The sequence below is a fragment of the Eptesicus fuscus genome, chromosome 2, assembly GCF_027574615.1.
Source record: "Eptesicus fuscus isolate TK198812 chromosome 2, DD_ASM_mEF_20220401, whole genome shotgun sequence".
NCBI lineage: Eukaryota > Metazoa > Chordata > Mammalia > Chiroptera > Vespertilionidae > Eptesicus > Eptesicus fuscus.
In genome coordinates, this window is record NC_072474.1 from 56,631,251 (window position 1) to 56,649,796 (window position 18,546).

The window sequence follows — 18,546 nt, forward strand, 5'->3', positions numbered from 1 at the left end:
AGTTACTGTATAAAGTCATCCATTGCCAAAATAATGTTTAGGTCATGTAATCATAAAAAATGGCAATGAAAAATCTAAAAATTCCAGACCTGACTGGGTGGGTCAGTTGGTTAGAGCATGGTCCCATACATAAAAAGGTTGTGGTTAGTTTCCCCAACAGGACACATACAAAGTTTCCAAGTTTGTGGGTTTGATCCCAGGTTGGGGAGCATATGGGAGGAACCAATTGGTGTTCCTCTCTCACATCGATGTTTCTCTCTCTCTCTCTCTCTCTCTCTCTCTCTCTCTCTCTCTCTCTCTCTCATATAAATAAAAACATATCCTCAGTCAGGAAACATAAAAATATAATCTGAAAAGTACAGAGATTATAGAATTTCTGATATTTTGTGAGGAATTTCTCTCAAAGAGGAACAGATGGTTTTTTTTCTCCATCATTCTCACCATGATCATCATTGCTTATGGTTGACAGACTTGGACAAACCCAAGTATTACAAGAAATTTCCTCTTAATAGGAAGGGCAAAGGATTGATTACTTGATTGGTGAAACCCTATGTAACACTTTTTTTCTGTGCCAACCACCATTTTTCAGTATTCTATAAATATTAACTTACTTGATCCTCATCAAAACCATATGGGGTGATCCCTATTATTAGCCCCTTGTACAGATAGAAAATTGAGGCATAAATTGACCTACGGTGAGGGGTTAGCACTCAGACATTACGCTTTCAAGTGCTTTATTCAAAGAATACTTTCAGTCTCATTTGTCTAACATGTTTTAGAACTAACAGAGATGGATATATTAAGAGCACATTGTTTGATTACATATTAATTATCTCATTTACTTCCTTGCTATTAAATACAATAGCATGAATTTCTTTTCTTTTGATCATTTTCCCAAATGTCTTACATTTTATCAAATATCTTGGGAAAGTGTTTGATCATCTCCTGCAGTTGAGCAGTTAAAAAGTATAAATATTTAAACCTATATTCCCATTAATGTGAACAATTCCATTCTAAGAAGTGCAGGTAACAAGAAAGACCTTCCCATGGGAGAAATACTTCATTCCTGTGTTATTAAAATATGAAAAATAACTTTAAAAGGCACTGTAAGATTCACAATTTGTTATAATTTTAGTAATTTTCTTGTTACTGTAGAAAAAAAGAGTACTAAATTAGAAATGAAAAGATTTGTTTCTGGAAAAATAAAAGATGAGTTTAAGAATTTTTGGGATTTAACCAAATCACATACTTTTCAATGATTCCAGTTTTACATTTAATGTAATAGCATGCTTATCCTCATTTATGTAATTAGCTATTATGTGAATAGGGTGGTGTGAATGGCTGTAGTTCCTAGTCATCATTAAGAAAGATTCTTCTGGAAACCTTTGAATTCAGCCCTTGTTTGGGAAAGTAGTGGTTGATGGAACGCTCATCAAATTATTGGATGTTGGTTTGCCTCAGGTCTTCATTTTGGTGTCCATACACTAAGCAATTCTTCAATATACAGTTTAAAATGTTTAAATTTGCAGTTGTTAGCAAATTGAAATTTCCTGCATTTAACCATATTTTCTTTATCAATAAATATTCTCATCTTAGAACTTTAATATGAAACATTAGTTATGGCTAGTGAGACGGTGCTACAGTTTTATCAGATTTACTCATTGCAAAGCTGTCAGGGCATATTTGTGAGCCATTTGTTCTGTTTGTTTGAGGATAAAACTCTTATCAGCCTCTGACATAATGTATCCAGTAGAAATGCTTAAAAACCACCCATTTAGTGGGAACATGGCACCAGCTCCCATATCTGGGATATGACCAGATTTCATTGTATACCAGAATTCAAGACTGGGTTTATATGTAGATTCCTCTTTCTGTTCATCTTTCCTTTAATGTAAAATATAAAATATAGAGTCCAAACTGTTGTATGAGATAAAGTAAATTCAACATGGTTTCCAGGTAAAAGTTAACCTTAAATATTACCCTTTTCCTGTATAAGAACCCATGAAGGGAAAAATAAATAAAATGAACCCAAACCCTAGTAGTGAATCACACCATGCAAAAGCATTTTCTAACATCATTTTTTTTTTTGTTCATATGAGTACCAGTGTAATAAATAATCCTTTAAAATGAAGCAATACTCTCTCCTATTGTGAAATTGTTGGTGGAGACCAAAAATGAGACTGGCAAACACTACTCTTGGATATATTACTACCTCAAATAAACTCTCTGTATCAAGGTTGGGTCTACTTTATATAGTCATCTTCTGAAATGTGATTTGATTTGAAAATCTTCCTTAAGCTATGATATTCATTTATGTCACTTCTGTACACTTAATGCTTATTCCACTGATATCTCTACAAATGTCCAAGTGTTTGTTACATTAGAGAAATATGAAGCATAAGCTGGAACGAGATATATAAGATCCATTTAAAATAAAATTAGGTGCTCTCCCTCCAGGGAGAAGGCCAGCACCTTCCCTTTCTCTTTCCCTTCCCCCTCCCTGCCTCAGGTGTATTACCATCAGCTTCCTCACCCCCAGGCTCCAAGGGTCCTTCTTTATCTCCATAACTTCCTTCCTAAGCACATTTCTTTTAGGAATTACCTTTTCTACTTCTATGACTTACCAAATAAATGTTCTTTCACAAAAGAAAATAAGGTTAACAATGAGACTATTTGAAAGAATATATAAGTAATAAGCAGTATATTCATCAGTATTTCATTTTAAATATGTTTAAATTATTATTTTACAATTGAAATTTTAAAGCACTGATTGATTATAATCATACCAAAGGTTTGTAAACAATTACCAATGGAATCCTGAAGTTGAGTTTATCAATCCTCATAAAGCCTTTAAAATAACCCCCTAAACTTAATACCTTAAGTAATTAATAAAGAAATCAATACAGTGCTTCTTGACATTTTTTATAGAAAACTGAGCTCAGAATAGAAGAGAACTCTGGTCAGGAAAATAAATTGAGTCTTAAACGATAGGTCATATTACATATAAATTATAAAATGTATTATCATATTGGTTCATTTCATTTTTTTGAAATCACATTATATAAAAGTATACAACAGAGGAGCACCATTTACTCTGAAGTTGTGAGACTATAGAGAACACCTGATGGTTTTAAAAATATAATGTTGGTTATGCTTTCAAGGCATTGCAACAGCATTTTAAGTGTATTATCTTCCCTAGTAGCTGGTCTGAATGCCAAATGGATATACATTCATGCACCTCTTCAAACACGTTATAGCTGTTCTGAAATATCCATCTTCCAGGCATCTTAGAAAATTCTGTGTGCATGTGAATGAGCTTGCAAGTGAGAAAGAGAAACAGAGAATTTAGAATTTTGTATATTTTGTGTTGTTACAAAACACATAGAATCAATAAACAGGATTTTGTAAACTATAAAGCCCAAACATTGTAAGATACATTTTGAGTTGTGACCAGTTGTAAAAAATGGAGATAAAGAGTATAGCTCAGAAAGAAGAGATTCCACACATGTATTTAACTGATGGCATCATATTCCCGTAATGGTCCCTGGGATATTGTACTTTATTATTGCATATAGAAATTAGGAGAAGCCTGGTGGCAAAGAAAGTGAATACAGAAGTCATGTCAACTGGCTGATGAAAACATCATCACAACTTCCAAGAACCTGAAAATAAACCACATTGCTTTATGCCCAGTTTAAATGCATCTGTAAACCAGTCTATTACCAAGACAGCCTTAGAGCAAATTGTCATAATCAAAGCATGTAGGTACCATACAACATATTTATGGTTTTAAAATTTATTATGCAGAGAAATTATGCATATTTTTCTAATTGTCATGCTTAAGTGTACCAATCATTTCTCAGTATGTTAGTCAAATGGTGTCATTTCTTTTCATTGAATAAAATCACTGTTTTTATTGAGAAATCAAGAACCACATAAGAAATTATACTATGGCATTCAATATTACTTAAAAGTAGTAATTTCCAGAGTACTTTACTATTATTTTTTTCACTAAATTTGTAGTTTTAGAGAATAGAAAACATTATTATAAATGTTAATAATCTCAGACCCCTATGTATTAGTATACATCAAATAGTTTTTTTTTTCTCTCTTAAAAAGCAGGGTACAGCTAACTTAATACTCAAATCTCTTGCATTCCTAAAAACATGATTTTGGAAGAGACAGTCCATAGTAGGGTTACATCTTATTCAGAGATTACTTAGGTATATATGATTAACTACAAAACAAAATGCATCTTATTTAAAAAATTAGGACAAATAAATTTGTATTTGCCATTTAGTTTTAACTCCCAAATAAGAAAACTTAAATAAGCTGTAATTTTTGTCCCTAGATAGAAATATTTAAACTAACTTTGTAAATACATTGCTTTTTAAATGCACATAAGGCAAGACAAGCATATGGAATTCAATGATGTCTATGTCAATATCAGAAAATAAGAAAAAGAAAAATAAGAATTTGACAACTAGCTTATTTTCCATGTACTGTATGTTTTTCTTATGTTAGACATTTTATTGGCTCTCTTCTTTAAAAAATATTACATGAAATTTTTTCCCAGTATTTTTCCCAATTGCCTTAAAGAAAAGTAGGATGTTAGATTTCTTTGGGAGGTAAACTTGATATCAAATAAATGCCTTCCTCTGAGGGTTCTATACTTATTGATCTAAACATCAATAATTGCTCTAAAATGATTTTGAATCCATAGTATTTTGGTTTGCTAAAATATATCATTGCTCAGATTTTTTCACTAGCAATATCAATGGCATTTTTAAAAGTAAAGGACATTGAGGCAGCAAAAATTTTCTTGAATCACTCTGCCTCCTTAGTAGAGAGACTACTTTGGAGGTAAACATAGTATAAATGGAAAGAGCAAAAGTTATAGAATCCAGTTTAGTGAAACACATGCTGTGTATCTTGGGAAAATTACCTACACTTTCTGATCTCATTAATGAAATGAGTAAAACAATAGTAAACTTACTAGGTGGTTGTAAGATGAAAATGAGTGCTATGGACTGGAGTTTGTGTCCCCCACACATTAATTTGTTGGTGCCTTAACCACAGTGTGATGGTATTTGGAGAGGAAGTCTTTGGGAAGTAATTAGGATTAGAGGAGGCCATGGTGGTGGGGCCCTTGATAAAATGGGATTAATCATCATAAAAAAAAAAGAGGAACAAACCACACCTGTTTCACTCCCTTTCATGTAAGAACACAGTGAGAAGGACACAGCTGTCTGTGATCTTAAATATCCAGCTTCCAGAACTTTCCCGAACTGTAGGATATAAAAGCCCATTGTTTAAACCATCCAGCCTATGGTATTTTGTTATAACAACCTGAGCTTACTAAAGCAAGGAGGTAATGTTTAGAAATGATAAGCTGTAGAAGGCTCCTTATCTTAAATTTTATGTTCAAAATGAAAAAGTATGTTTGTTAGATTAAAGTGATGAAGTTAATAAGTCTCTAGTGAGAACCATGATATCTCACATCCTAAATCACTTACTCAGGTGGAAGAAAGTCACTCTGCATTAATTAGGAGTTTTTATTATGTCACAAATTTTGTGGGAAATTCTCCAAATCTAAAATAGGATGAATTGCCTATTCCATACCCAGAAATTGATATCTTTAACTTTGGATATTTTGGTTACATTACTTAGAACTACAACTGGGTTGCGAGCAAGATCAGGTTTATTATAAATACATAGTTCATGAATATGTTTGTGGTTCTGCCTATTGGTGAAAAAAATGGGCACAGATTAAGACTTGAAAAGAAAAAATTTGGCAATGATGATGTATTTTTTTAAAAGAAGTGGCTTCTTTGTTTGGTTGGCTGATAGCTGGCTATTTACTTTTTTTTTATACTACAGTGCGATTCAACTTTTTATAAGAGCCCAAACTAGCTTATATTTTCTATCATCCCCGCCATGTGTTTATATGGTATATATAGTCTAGAGTTGGCATGACAAAGTAAGAACATGGGGGGAGAGAGGGAACAAGAAAAAAGTTTAAATGCCAAGAGAAGTAAGTTCCTCAAAAATATCATGTATGGTTAAACTATTTTGTACAAAAAGAAAATAAAAATATACAAAAAGACCTGATGATAAATAATGCCTTAAAAGAGTCAAGCCCCAGAATGCAATAAACATCCTAGTATAAATGAATCAGTGCTGCATTTAAACAGATATATCATCAGCAAGGGCAAGGCTTCTGGCCAGGGGGAGTGTGATTCAGTCAAGTGGGTGGCGCTCACAGACAGCACCTTGTAGTCACCTCCCTGTCTTTTTCCATTTTGATCTACACTTGGCTCCGTGGAGTTGTAAGGACTGTTTTTAAGCACTTCATACTTATGTAGATATTTGGAATGTAAAATTCTGAAAGTGAAAAAGTGGAGCAAAATTGAGATTATAAGTGTAAGTCTATACCCAGTATTCCAAGTTACACATAGCAATGGGATACTACTTCTTGAAAATGAGAAAGGTGATAATGAATGTGGGTAATAAATATGGAGAAATAATACTTGTTATTCAATAAATTGCTCCTATTGTTCCATTGACAAATAAGTTACTCAGAAAGTTCTAGAAGAGTGTGATAATTTATCATGGGGATGTAGTCCTTAAATACATGACAATTTAAAAAAAATAACTGTTTTGAGGGGAGGTATTATCTCTATTAAACACATACAAGGCAAAGAAAACAAAATTTGAAATTTCTTTGAATTCAGTAACACTCAGAAAATAATGACCCTGGGCTAGGACTAAATCTTGGCATAAATAGTGTAAATCAGAGGTCATAACACTGGTTAATCATGAAAATCTTTGTAAACATTTTAAATTATGTAAGTGTGGGCCTGCCTACACATGTTTGATATTGACTAGTGGCTTGCTAGTTACTTATACCTCACTCAATAAATAACAGAAACAGCATGAACAATGTCTGGCTCTGGGTTCTTCCCCTGAGCATACTGACACTTGTAGGTTTACCTTTAGCATTGCAGCTACCGTTTCCTGGTGTCATTCGCACAGACCACGGTGCTCCAAAGAAGCAAAAGTAGTTTGAGAGAGAATTCAAAATTTCACTGTGACTGTTAGCATATAAAATCCGTTGAAAAAATCACTAAGTTCCATAGAAATACAGTTTCATGTTACAAGAGGATTACAAAAATGGGCACAGTTTATTTCAGGTAGAAACAGCTTTTCCTCGAGGACTATCTCTTCTTAGGTGTCCTTGAAAACATGTTCTAAATTCAGAAGAGACAATTTGCAGCAGAACTTTTACAGGGTTACGTAGGCTTAGCTACACATATACATGCACAGAAGAAAGAGGAAGGGAAAGAAACACAACTGCTTCTGTCAGAAAAACAAGCACTTTTTCCCCCTGGTGTCCTGTCTTTGGATATGTACTGCCTTGGAGAAAATGTATAAATCATTTTTATACCTGGAGCTGTCTTAGAAAACTAGAGATTTTAGTACAAAGAAATCAATCCGCTGAAAGAATGCCCATATGCTCTTGTTTTGAGTTTCTATATATACACCAGAGGAACTTGACCCCTGTTTTACAGTTACTGATGGACATTAGCATGGTGGGCTTACACCTTCTCCAGGCCTGAGTTACACTTAGTATTACAAATAATATTATAACAATGCTGAAAATACTGATACAAAACAGCTTAAAGATGATATTTCCAAAAAATATCCCTCCATTTAAAATTGAACTGCTTAATCCAGGTTTTCTTTTTGAATGTTTCAGCTTTAAAAAAGGTTTTTCAAGAAAATACTAGTGTTTAAAATGTCTCTTAAAATGTCTATTAAATGACAGATTTTCTTAAATAGATTATTATTTTTTTTTTACAAAGCATAATTCAAAAGTCTATCTTCCAGGAAAACAAAACTATAAACTCCAAAAGTCCAGATCAAAAACATTATTTGTGATACACAGTTCTTCCATATCCTGGGAAAAAATCCTTGATCATTTTATCATGCTAACTTATTTACAGAATTCAAATACTCTAGCAATACACAGCAACTTTCTGGACAAATAAAACTGAATTACACAATTAATAATCATCACTTTTCTGGTTTTCTAGCATGTCTTAAATATTGCCCGGTCCAAAACGTCTATCTGCATAAGTATTATAGCTTCTAAACTGTAGCCGGAAATTTTAGATAGCAGTCTAATTAAGCCAAGCAAATCATAGTGCATATTGTTCTCTTCTGGCAGAATTACAAACACACAAAGAATAAAAACATTTGGCAAACATTTGTCTTGACGCACATGTGTCTTTCTTTAGAATTACAAGTATAGCATATGCACTAGACTCTTCACTCTTATCAATTCTAATCAAAGTTTGAGAATTGCTCCAAAGTTTGATAGTTAAAGCTAATGTAGGAATCTAATGGCCTTTCCCAAAGCCTAGAGCATTTTTGTATTAGGAGACGCATTTCACACACAGCTTTAATTTACACAGGTTAGTTAGATGCCATGCTAAAAAAACTGCTATCTCAATTTCCCTTTATTTATTACATTTGCACATGCAGATGGATTCTGTCTGTTGGAGAATGCCAGGAAAACAGATCATGCAGTAGGTATGACAAATTTCAATTTGCATGAACTATGTCTAATATGGATACTGTTATTAGCTTTTATCTTTGTGTAAGAAAACTGCAGACCTGTTTCCTACTGGTTGGTATTTATTATGTATTTTTATAGCTGCATATAGTCTGGTATTAATTAGCCATAAAGAAATTATTTTGATTTATTGATCAATCTCATGTGCGTTTAAATAAAACACAATAGGCCTTATTTGTTGAAGAGAAATATTTGCCATCAAATGAGTGTTAAATACTAAGATCAAATCACCAAAGTTCACGTTTTTAAATTTTCCTTCCAAAGCTAGATGACTAAACAGTCAAAACAGTGTATACTGAGCTACCAAGAAACTGACTTTCTGTTCCTCAAGACATCTTGTGTGGGTTGGTGTACTAGTATACAGGGTGACATTGAATATACAGAAAAAATAGTTGAAGACTTTAAAAATACAAGGAAAGTGAAGTAAAATAACTTTCTTAGAATGTTCCATCTGTAAAACTTTGAAATATATGCTGATATGGCCATGATTAAAAGAGCAAGCATATCATGCTTTTTGCATCATTTGACAGAATTTAGCCAACTTTACCACCTCCCTGTGTCCTGTCCTAGTACTTCAACATCACTAGCAAAAACTACAAGACATTTTTTTAAGATCAGAGCTGTCATTCTCTATTTGGCTAGCAATTACTCAGTCTAAAGTCCTTTTGAACTAGTGTGAACTAAACATTTAGAGGCAAAAGAAATAGACAACCCCCCCTTATAGTGTGACTAGATAAGCTTGAATGTATGTAATAGAGAGACAAACGTATCTCTAGGTTACATGCAAGCAAACTCCATTCTTCAAATAAATACACCACCAAATATAAGATTTAAGATCCATCTTCTCTTTTCCTTCTATTAACTATGTAATTTAAAATTCTTTACAATTCCTTCATCTACTTATTCCTCACATCTATTTTCACAGTTATACCATTCAATGAATAGAGTACTATCTGATATTACTTTCAGGAACTTCAATAGATATCAGTAACTGATAAAGATAAAAAATAAATAAATTATGGACTATATAAACCAGCAAGATGGTCCCATTCATTATACATATTTATATAATAAAAACTTCAAGGCTATTAAACCTAATTCAATTAACATGCTTGAACCCTCATTCTAAAAAAAAAACAAAAGTGCACAATTCATTGTTTATAACAAAAAAATAAAAAGTACATGACAATTGAAATGTGAGCTATGAGCGAGAAACACTAACCATCTTTACTCAGAGACAAGAATAGGGTGATTTAATTACCCATCCTGTTGGCCTAGAGTCTGCAGCTCAGTGGTGTGTAAATTGTGATGGAGAAAAACATTCTTTCTGCTGTACGTGTGTAAAGAGATTGGCCCTCTCGGGGGCTGTCCGAACCTGCCTGTAAAGGTTGAATGCTGTCGGGCCACAGCAGCTTGGTCCTTTGGTTTCTCTGAGGACGTGGGGAGCCCTTCAGTCTTAGCTGTTGGCTTCAGAGAGTTCTGCCCAACAGTGGCCCTTAAGTTCTGGGTGACTTCTGAAGTGAGGGTTTCATACGTTCCTCTTGAGTGTTTGATAACTTCCACTAGTTCCTTGTCCTTCAAGAAATTATTTAAACATAGACTTGATAGTTGGCAGGTCTTGCTTTTGTAGGGGCTTGTCTGGTCAGCTGACGAGTATCTAAAACGGTCCTCGGTGGGAGTATGTATTGCTTTTCTGTCCCTTGTGCTGAGACTTTGGCTCACAACTCGGTTTCGATATGTAGCCTATGGTAAGGACACAGAAAGAAAATTATGTTTAAAAAATACATTCATAGAATACACAGTGATACTTTTACATTTTGTGTGCAAACCCCTACATTGTCAATAAGCCTTAAAAAAATCATTAGAATTCTTCATGAGATTAAATTTCTCAGTGCAATATTACTACCAATAGTCAATAAATGGTTAAGTTGTTCTAAAAAACATTATTTTAAAAGCTTTATTTATTATTATTTTTAAAAATCCTCACCCAAGCATATGTTTGTTTTTTTAATTGAGTTTTAGAAAGAGAGAAAAAACATCCATCAGCCAACACCATCCCCCAGCACACACCTTGACTGGGAATTGAACCTACAATTCCCACCATCAGCCCCAGGAATTGAGCCCACAACCCTTGGGTAAAAGGGATGACACTCCAACCAGCCAACTGAGCCACTCAGCAGGGGCTGAAGGCTTTACACTTTTAGGTTTAGAGAAAATTGAAAGGGAGTTACAGAGATTTCTAATGTACATGTGCATAACTTCCCCCCAATCAACACCACTCACCAAAGTGGCACATTTTTTACCAAGAATAAACCTACATTGACACAGCATAATCACCTAAATCCAGTTTACATTAGGATTTACTGTTGGAGCTGTGCATTCTTTGGGTTTGGACAAAATTATAATGGCATTTATTCATTATTATGATAGAGTATTTTCATTGCCCTAAAAATATACCCTGGTCTTCCTATTCATCTCTCCACTATGCCTCCTAACCCTAGTAACTGCTGATTTTTATCATCTCCATAATTTTATCTTTTCCAGAATGTTTTATAGTTGGAATTGTATAGTATGGAGTCTTTTCAGATTGGCTTCTTTCACTTAGCAATATTCATTTAAGGTTTCTCCATGTCTGTTCATTGCTTGATAGCTCATTTCTTTTTGTCATTGAACTAAAAGGCATTTTAAAATGTGTTTATATAATTTCCTAAACTTGAGTTCTATAGGTTTACCTGAGAATATAGATAATTTGTATAAGTAATGAACATCAATGTATGAGCCTATTAGTTTTTTTGCTGGATTTTATACACTATATTTACTTAAATAAATGTGCAGAGAGTTTTAGAATGATCAATGTCATTATTTGTATCAGCAAAGAGGTAACCTAGAAATTTAAGGAACTAAACAATGTCACAACATTGACCTAAGGAGGACAATAGAGTACCTAAAAGAAATTTCATTTCGAATTTTTGGAAGCACTTTATTAATCAAAATCACGTCCACAAGTATATGCCATCTTCTTTCTCACAATGTTTATATTCTAACTAAAGGCCCAGTACACAAGATTCATGCACTCAGGAGGGGGGGTGTCCCTCAGCCCAGCCTGTACCCTCTCGTAGTCAGGAAGCCCTCGGGGGATGTTTGACTGATGGCTTAGGCCCATGGGGAGCAGGCCTAAACCATAGTCGGACATCCTTAGTGCTGCCCCTGAGGCAGGCCGCTGCACTCACCAGCCGTCAGCCCAGCTTGTGGCTGAGCGGCGCTCCCCCTGTGGGAGCACACTGACCACCAGGGGACAGCTCCTGCATTGAGCATCTGCCCCCTGGTGATCAATGTGCATTATAGCAACCAGTCGTTCAGCTGTTTGGTTGATTTGCATATTACCCTTTTATTATATAGGATGATAGAAACAAAACATAGCTCATTGAGTCATGCTGTGGGAAGCAAATATTACAAGCTGGTACCAGAATTCCTCTTGAAGAGAAAGAACATTGTCTTGGTTTGGAAAAGCACATTGAGCTAGAAACTGACTACTTGTCCTATTGCTCTGGCGGTAAAAGGGCAGGGTTTATTGTTGATAGGAAGAATGAAGAGAGAGAGAAGAGAGTAGAGCAGATGTCAGTAGGTTGGTATAAAACATTCTGAAGGATCCAGAAAACTTCTGAATACTTGACATCTAAATGGAATAGTTTTAAATGATCATCTTTTCATTGTTCCCTTGAAAGCCATTTTTGCAAACCTGATCTCTACTTTGAATTCCAGTTCCCTTATTCAGCCACCATCACTTTGATTAATATCACTAATTTGATATAAAACCAAATAAAAACAAACATGATTTTGACTCTGAAACCTATTCTTCCCCCAAATAGCCTCCTTCGTAATAAATGTCATCCCTATCAGGCTAACACGTGGAACTTACCTTTGCTTTCTCTCTTTTCTTCATACCCCTTCAAATCACGTTCTTGCTAATGTACTGGGGGGAAAAATGCAACCTCATGTCATCTGTCCACTTCTCTTATATCCACTCTATTCTCCTGATTCAATTCTCAGACACATATTAAGCATTTAAAAATAAGCATATGTTGAATAATGTTTAGCTGCTGAGATAATACTAAATACTGTTTATGAGCATATATTATATGCCAAGCATTCTTCTAATGCCTTAACATATTCAATCCATGATCAAAGTAGTTCCCCTCATCCTCATTGTACAGATTAGAAAACTGAGGCTCAGTGAGTTTGTACCCTACACTAGTGCAGGTTAGATGGTCTGCTTGATGAACCACAAGTTCATTCAGCCTTCCAGCAGAGCCCCAGAATATTTCTGAAAGGTATCACATTTTTTCTAAAATAAATTACATGCAGAACAATATTGTAATTTAAACTGATGTTTCAAGATTACCATCACTGAGATGAATCTCTCTGCTCTTCTGCAAAACAAAGGTGTATTGGGGGGTAACTTGGGGTGTCCATATGTTTTTTTCAGATTGAAATATTTTACTAATCATGCCTTTCTTTTATAAAAATTGTCTTGATTGTGAAATGTTCATTCTGGTTTTTATGTGCCTACTTATAGCAGACCTTCTCTATAATTTGCCACTTTAACCCATCCATAGATGAGGAGTAGAGGAAGTCAGGTTGGTGATCTGGTGCACGAAAGAAGCATTGCCTGATTTACAGCAGATGTTTCAGAGACTTTCTTGGGGATAAAAGGAATAAACTATTTCGATTCAATTTTCATTCTTCAGAAACATTTCTAGATTACTGCTTCTTGACTCTTTTCCAACACTCTAGGTATTTGGATTTCCTTAGAAAAGTGACCTTTTATATTCTCTTCATCTAACTTTACTTCTATAAGAAATTTACCTAACTATTGAATCAGCTACTGGCAGGCTCCAAATCAACACTGTGCTTAATATTTGCATCCAAATGTTAGACACATCCTGGATGCTATTTGTAAAGTATTCTGACAAAAACTTTCATTTCAGGACAAAAGAGGCATTAGTAAATTCATCGTGATAATTAGCAGTGAAAATGTTTCTTTTTCATTTTTATTTTTATAGCTGCTGCCTAGGAAAGTAGAGAAGGTGGGTGGAGATCATCTCCATTACATTACATTGGGGGAAATATCCATTATTTTCTTTATGTGGTCATTTTAGTCCTCCTAGGATATTACATTAAATTGAATATACAATTTTAATAAAGATATATTAAAAGAATACAATTTCACCCACAGGCAGCCTCAATACTCTTTCTCTGATATGGTATCTGATAACTACAAAGAACATGAGTATCTACCATAAAAAGAAACAAAATCAAGGCTCTCCCTCTCAATTTTTAAAGAAAAATGCATATTTAAATTATCCATTCGTGTTTGCTTCACATAGATTGCTTTTAACATCTTAGACTTCAAATCCCCCCCCCCTCCTTTTTTAGTTATTTATGATGTTCACCTTTAATCCAGGACTCATCAAATATGTAGGAGACTGTGTGGCACAGGGGCTAAGGGCAAGGATTTGTGGTCAGACATATATGGATTAATTTATTCACTTGATAACCAGAATTTAGACACTTTCCAGCTAGGTGACCATAGTAAGATTCTTACCATCCCTAAGCCACCAATTTCCTCATCTGTGAAAGGAAGATTCACATTCATACCTGTGTTGACATACATAGTTATCTTAATGACAGCAACAATACTAATTACATGAATAAAATAAAGTGATAAATAAACCTAGAAATTACTTTGGTAGATGCACATTTCACCCTTTGGAAGCTAAGCCACTTGGAATACTTCTATCTAGACTTAATGAAAGCAAAGCCATTTACTCCGGAATATTTAAGTAATTTTACATTAATTGTTGTAGTTTGGTTCTCCAGAACAGAATCTGAGACAAATATTTGAGACAATAAATAAAACATTCATTGGAGTGTATTCTCAAGCCAACACCAGTGGAGGAGTGAAGGAAGCAGGGTCTGGCAAAGGGGGACTTCAAAGTGCTCTGCAATGACACGATCCTATATAATAAAGGGCTAATATGCAAATAGACCAAACGGCAGAACGACCAGCGCTATGATGCGCACTGACCACCAGAGGGCAGACGCTCAATGCAGGAGCTGCCCCCTGGTGGTCAGTGCGCTCCCATAAGGGGAGCGCCGCTCAGCCAGAAGCCGGGCTCATGGCTGGCAAGTTCATCAGGGGTGGTGGAAACCTCTCCCGCCTCCACGGCAGCGCTAAGCCATCAGATATCTCCTGAGGGCTCCTATACTGCGAGAGGGCACATGGTTGGGCTGAGGGACTTCCCACCTCTCCTGAGTCCATGAATTTCATGCACCGGGCCTCTAGTCTCAGATAATCACACAGCAATCTAAAGCTTGCGTGACTTTGCATAGCTGTCTCCCTTTTAAACAAGTGGTTGGGGAGCCTTATACTCTTATTGGACATTGGCAGCCTCTGGGAAAGGGGTGTAATCTCGAGAAAGCAGGCTTTTCCTTATTATTTTTCTTCAGGGAGAAATTCTTGGAGAGGAACTTAACTTGAATGCTATCAGCTGCCAACATTTTCAGCAACTGGAAAAACGAAAGCTTTAGTTGTGAAAGCGTGTGTTTGTGTGTGGGGAGTGTGTGTTTGGGGCAGAGGGAGGGAGAATGGAAGCACAACCACAGCATCTACTACACTGATTATCCAATTGGTATGTTTCATACATTATGAGACAATTTGGCATAATGGTAAGAATATTGAACTTTTAGCAAATACTCTAATCTTGACTCTGCTGCTATCAAATGGAGTGACCTTGGATGAATAAGTTAATTTTGTGGGCTTCTTTTTCTGAGCCTATTGAAAGGATGAGAAAAAGATCTTGAAGAAATACTAATATTCATTTAACTCCCTTTCCAGTTCTAAAATTCTACATTAAAAAAAAAAAGTGTAAATAATTCTACATGTTTGGAACATGTTTAGACAAACAGAAAATATCCCCTTAATTCAAAATATAAAAAAGTATATTTTGGCACATAAATATTTGTATTTGGTTACTGTAGCCCAGAGGGAAATAAATAACACCAATTAGTAGCATGATGAAGAAATTAATTCTTTCCACAGCTCTTGGGATCACATCCCTAAAGGGAATTTTCAGTGCATATGCTTAGCTACATCTTTCTCAAAACTGAAAGTAAATTTCCCAAAACTCATATGTTAGTTTTTAGGCCATTTAGTTGTCAAACAGCTATTTTATTACCTATCTTTAGATTTCCTAGTAGAGGATGAATAGATGGCAAATACAGTGATTAAAGTGTTAGGATTATAATAAAATCAATTCTTTATCTCCCTATTATATTTTCTCTCTAATTTCTTCTGAAAGCAGGTAGTCTGCATTTCATTGAATCCAAGATCACTGATTTTATTATACACTAGAGGCCCAGTGCACGAAATTCGTGCATGGGGGCTGGGGTTGTCCCTCAGCCCAGCCTGCACCCTCTCCAATCTGGGACCCCTCGAGGGATGTCCGACTGCCCATTTAGGCCCGATCCCAGCAGTCGGATATCCCTCTCACAATCCAGGATTGCTGGCTCCCAACTGCTCGCCTGCCTGCCTTCCTGATTGCCCCTAAATCACTTCTGCCTGCCAGCCTGATCACCCCGTAACCACTCCCATGCCAGCCTGATTGATGTCTAACTGCTCCCCTGCCAGCCTGTTTGCCCCCAACTTTCCTCCTCTGCCAGCCTGGTCACCCCTAACTGCCATCCCCAGCAGGGTTGATTGCCTCCAACTGCCCTCCCTTGCAGGCCTGGTGCCTCTCAACTACCCTCCCTTGCAGGCCTGGTGCCTGCCAACTGCCCTCCCCTGCTGGCCATCTTGTGGTGGCCATCTTGTGTCCACATGGGGGCAGGATCTTTGACCACATGGGGGCAGCCATATTGTGTGTTGGATTGATGGTCAATCTGCATATTACTCTTTTATTAGATAGGAGGATACTACTAAGAAAGGAAAAACAAACAAAAACCATGCTATTAAAAACAAACAAAAACTATATTCCATTTACTTATTATAATTAGTGTGACCCAATAATTGGTAACACCAACCTCTCATGCAATTTCTTCTTTCTTCAGTTTCTTATGTTTGATAGACAGTTCATTCACATTTATCTCAGGGGGTATATACATGTGGGTATACTTCTGCTTTAGATTTCATAAAGCATTTGGTTTAATTTTAGAAGAGGGTATGGAATTGAGGCAATCCAATTACAAGTATATATATATATATATATATATATATATATATATATATATATATATATATATATATATATTTCTCATATCAATGTTACACCCTTTTTCTTTCTTTACTGGGTTTCCATACACAAAATAACTGGTTATAATAAAAGATCATAGTAAACACTTCTTGAATGATATTCTTAAATGAAAACTCAACCCACGTAGTACCAATATTGCATTGAACTCAAATTAAAAATAAAGGACAATATAAAGCTATAAAATCCATACATACAACTGTGCAAACTCTGTTACAACCATGACCTGGTTGCAAGCACTGATTTTAAGATTCATCTAATTTTAGGGATCTTATTATCTTTAAAAAATTGTCTCATAACTGATGAAAAATATGAATAGAGTAATCATGCCAATGTGTATAGTCCCATTTTTGTTAAAGTAGGGTAATAAAATTAAAGGGGGAATGTAGCAATATTTCTATCACTGATTGATGAATTTTATGTATTTTTTCTGAAGTTTTTCCTTTCTGTGAACTATACTGACAACTGCCAAAAAATGTTATCAGCTGTTACTTCCTATGATTCTTTCTTGCATTGGTTAGAATTTAATACAAATATAAAAAAAAATACAAATATATTTTTTCTTCACTTAACAGAAAATAGTATTGCTTTACATCTAGAATTGTTCCTAAAGGGATAGAAACACATGAAACAATTCCTAATATCTAGGTAGAAAAAAAATGGTTTACATTAGAAAAATGACTGATGTCAAATAGTATTTTAAAAAATCATAAAGTTTACTAAAAATACCAATATTAATATTTGAATTCAAATAAAAGAAGAAATAATATTAAATTACATTAAAGTGAGCCAGTATCATTGGTCAGAGTTCTTATAGTAGGAGAAGTAGTAACTCTTAGATGATAATTCACACTGAGAAATGCACTTTCTGAGTAAGTTCATGGTTTCCTACTAATGAGTCCTCTGGATCAAATAAGATAGGCAATGCAGAATACTGTATATTTTATTTTTAAGAATATAAGTTTTGAACCCTATGCATTTCTACACCCAAACCAACCAAAATATACATTTCGTATGGGCAGGCACTTTGCCTATCTTGTTTAATGCTAAATCCACTGCTTGTAGCAGTGCTTGGTATTTAGTAGTATTTTCTTAATATTTATACATTCCAGAAAAGACTCTATTACCATGATTCCTTTCCTCACTGACAGTTTATATAATACTAGGGGCCCAGTGCATGAATTCATGCACCTCAAAAGGAACTGTGGGCTGCGAGGCTATGGTAGGCACAGGGGTGGGTCTCGGCCCATCCTCCGCACCCCAACCCGGCCCCTCCCACCACGGCCCACAGTCCCCTGTCTGCTGACAGCCCCGCTCCCACCACCGCCACTCCCTCACACTGACTGCCTGGAGCAATTGGGGCCAGCGCCAGCAGCGGGTGCAAGCAGGGCCGGTGCTGTCAGTGGGTGCGAGTGGTGGCTGCCGTCCCAATTGCCCCTCAGGAGCAGGGGGAGGTGGAGAAGCCCTGAGGGGCGATCAGGGCAGGCAGCCACTGATTGCACCTGCTGTCGGCACTGGGCACCAGCAGCAGGTGCAAGCAGGGCCAGAGCCCGCAGCAGGTACAAGCGCCGGGCGGGACTGTGGCGCGAGGGAGCAAAG

General features: G+C 35.7%; 1 protein-coding gene across 1 annotated transcript in view; it reads right to left on the reverse strand.

Annotated features, from left to right (window-relative positions):
* Positions 1–9,895: 9,895 nt before the first annotated feature.
* Positions 9,896–18,546, reverse strand: part of CCSER1 (coiled-coil serine rich protein 1) — a 1,048,396-nt gene continuing 1,039,745 nt past the window's right edge. The window contains exon 10 of the mRNA XM_054727411.1: positions 9,896–10,381. Coding sequence (XP_054583386.1) covers positions 9,896–10,381 — 486 coding nt within the window. The remainder of the gene's footprint in view (positions 10,382–18,546) is intronic.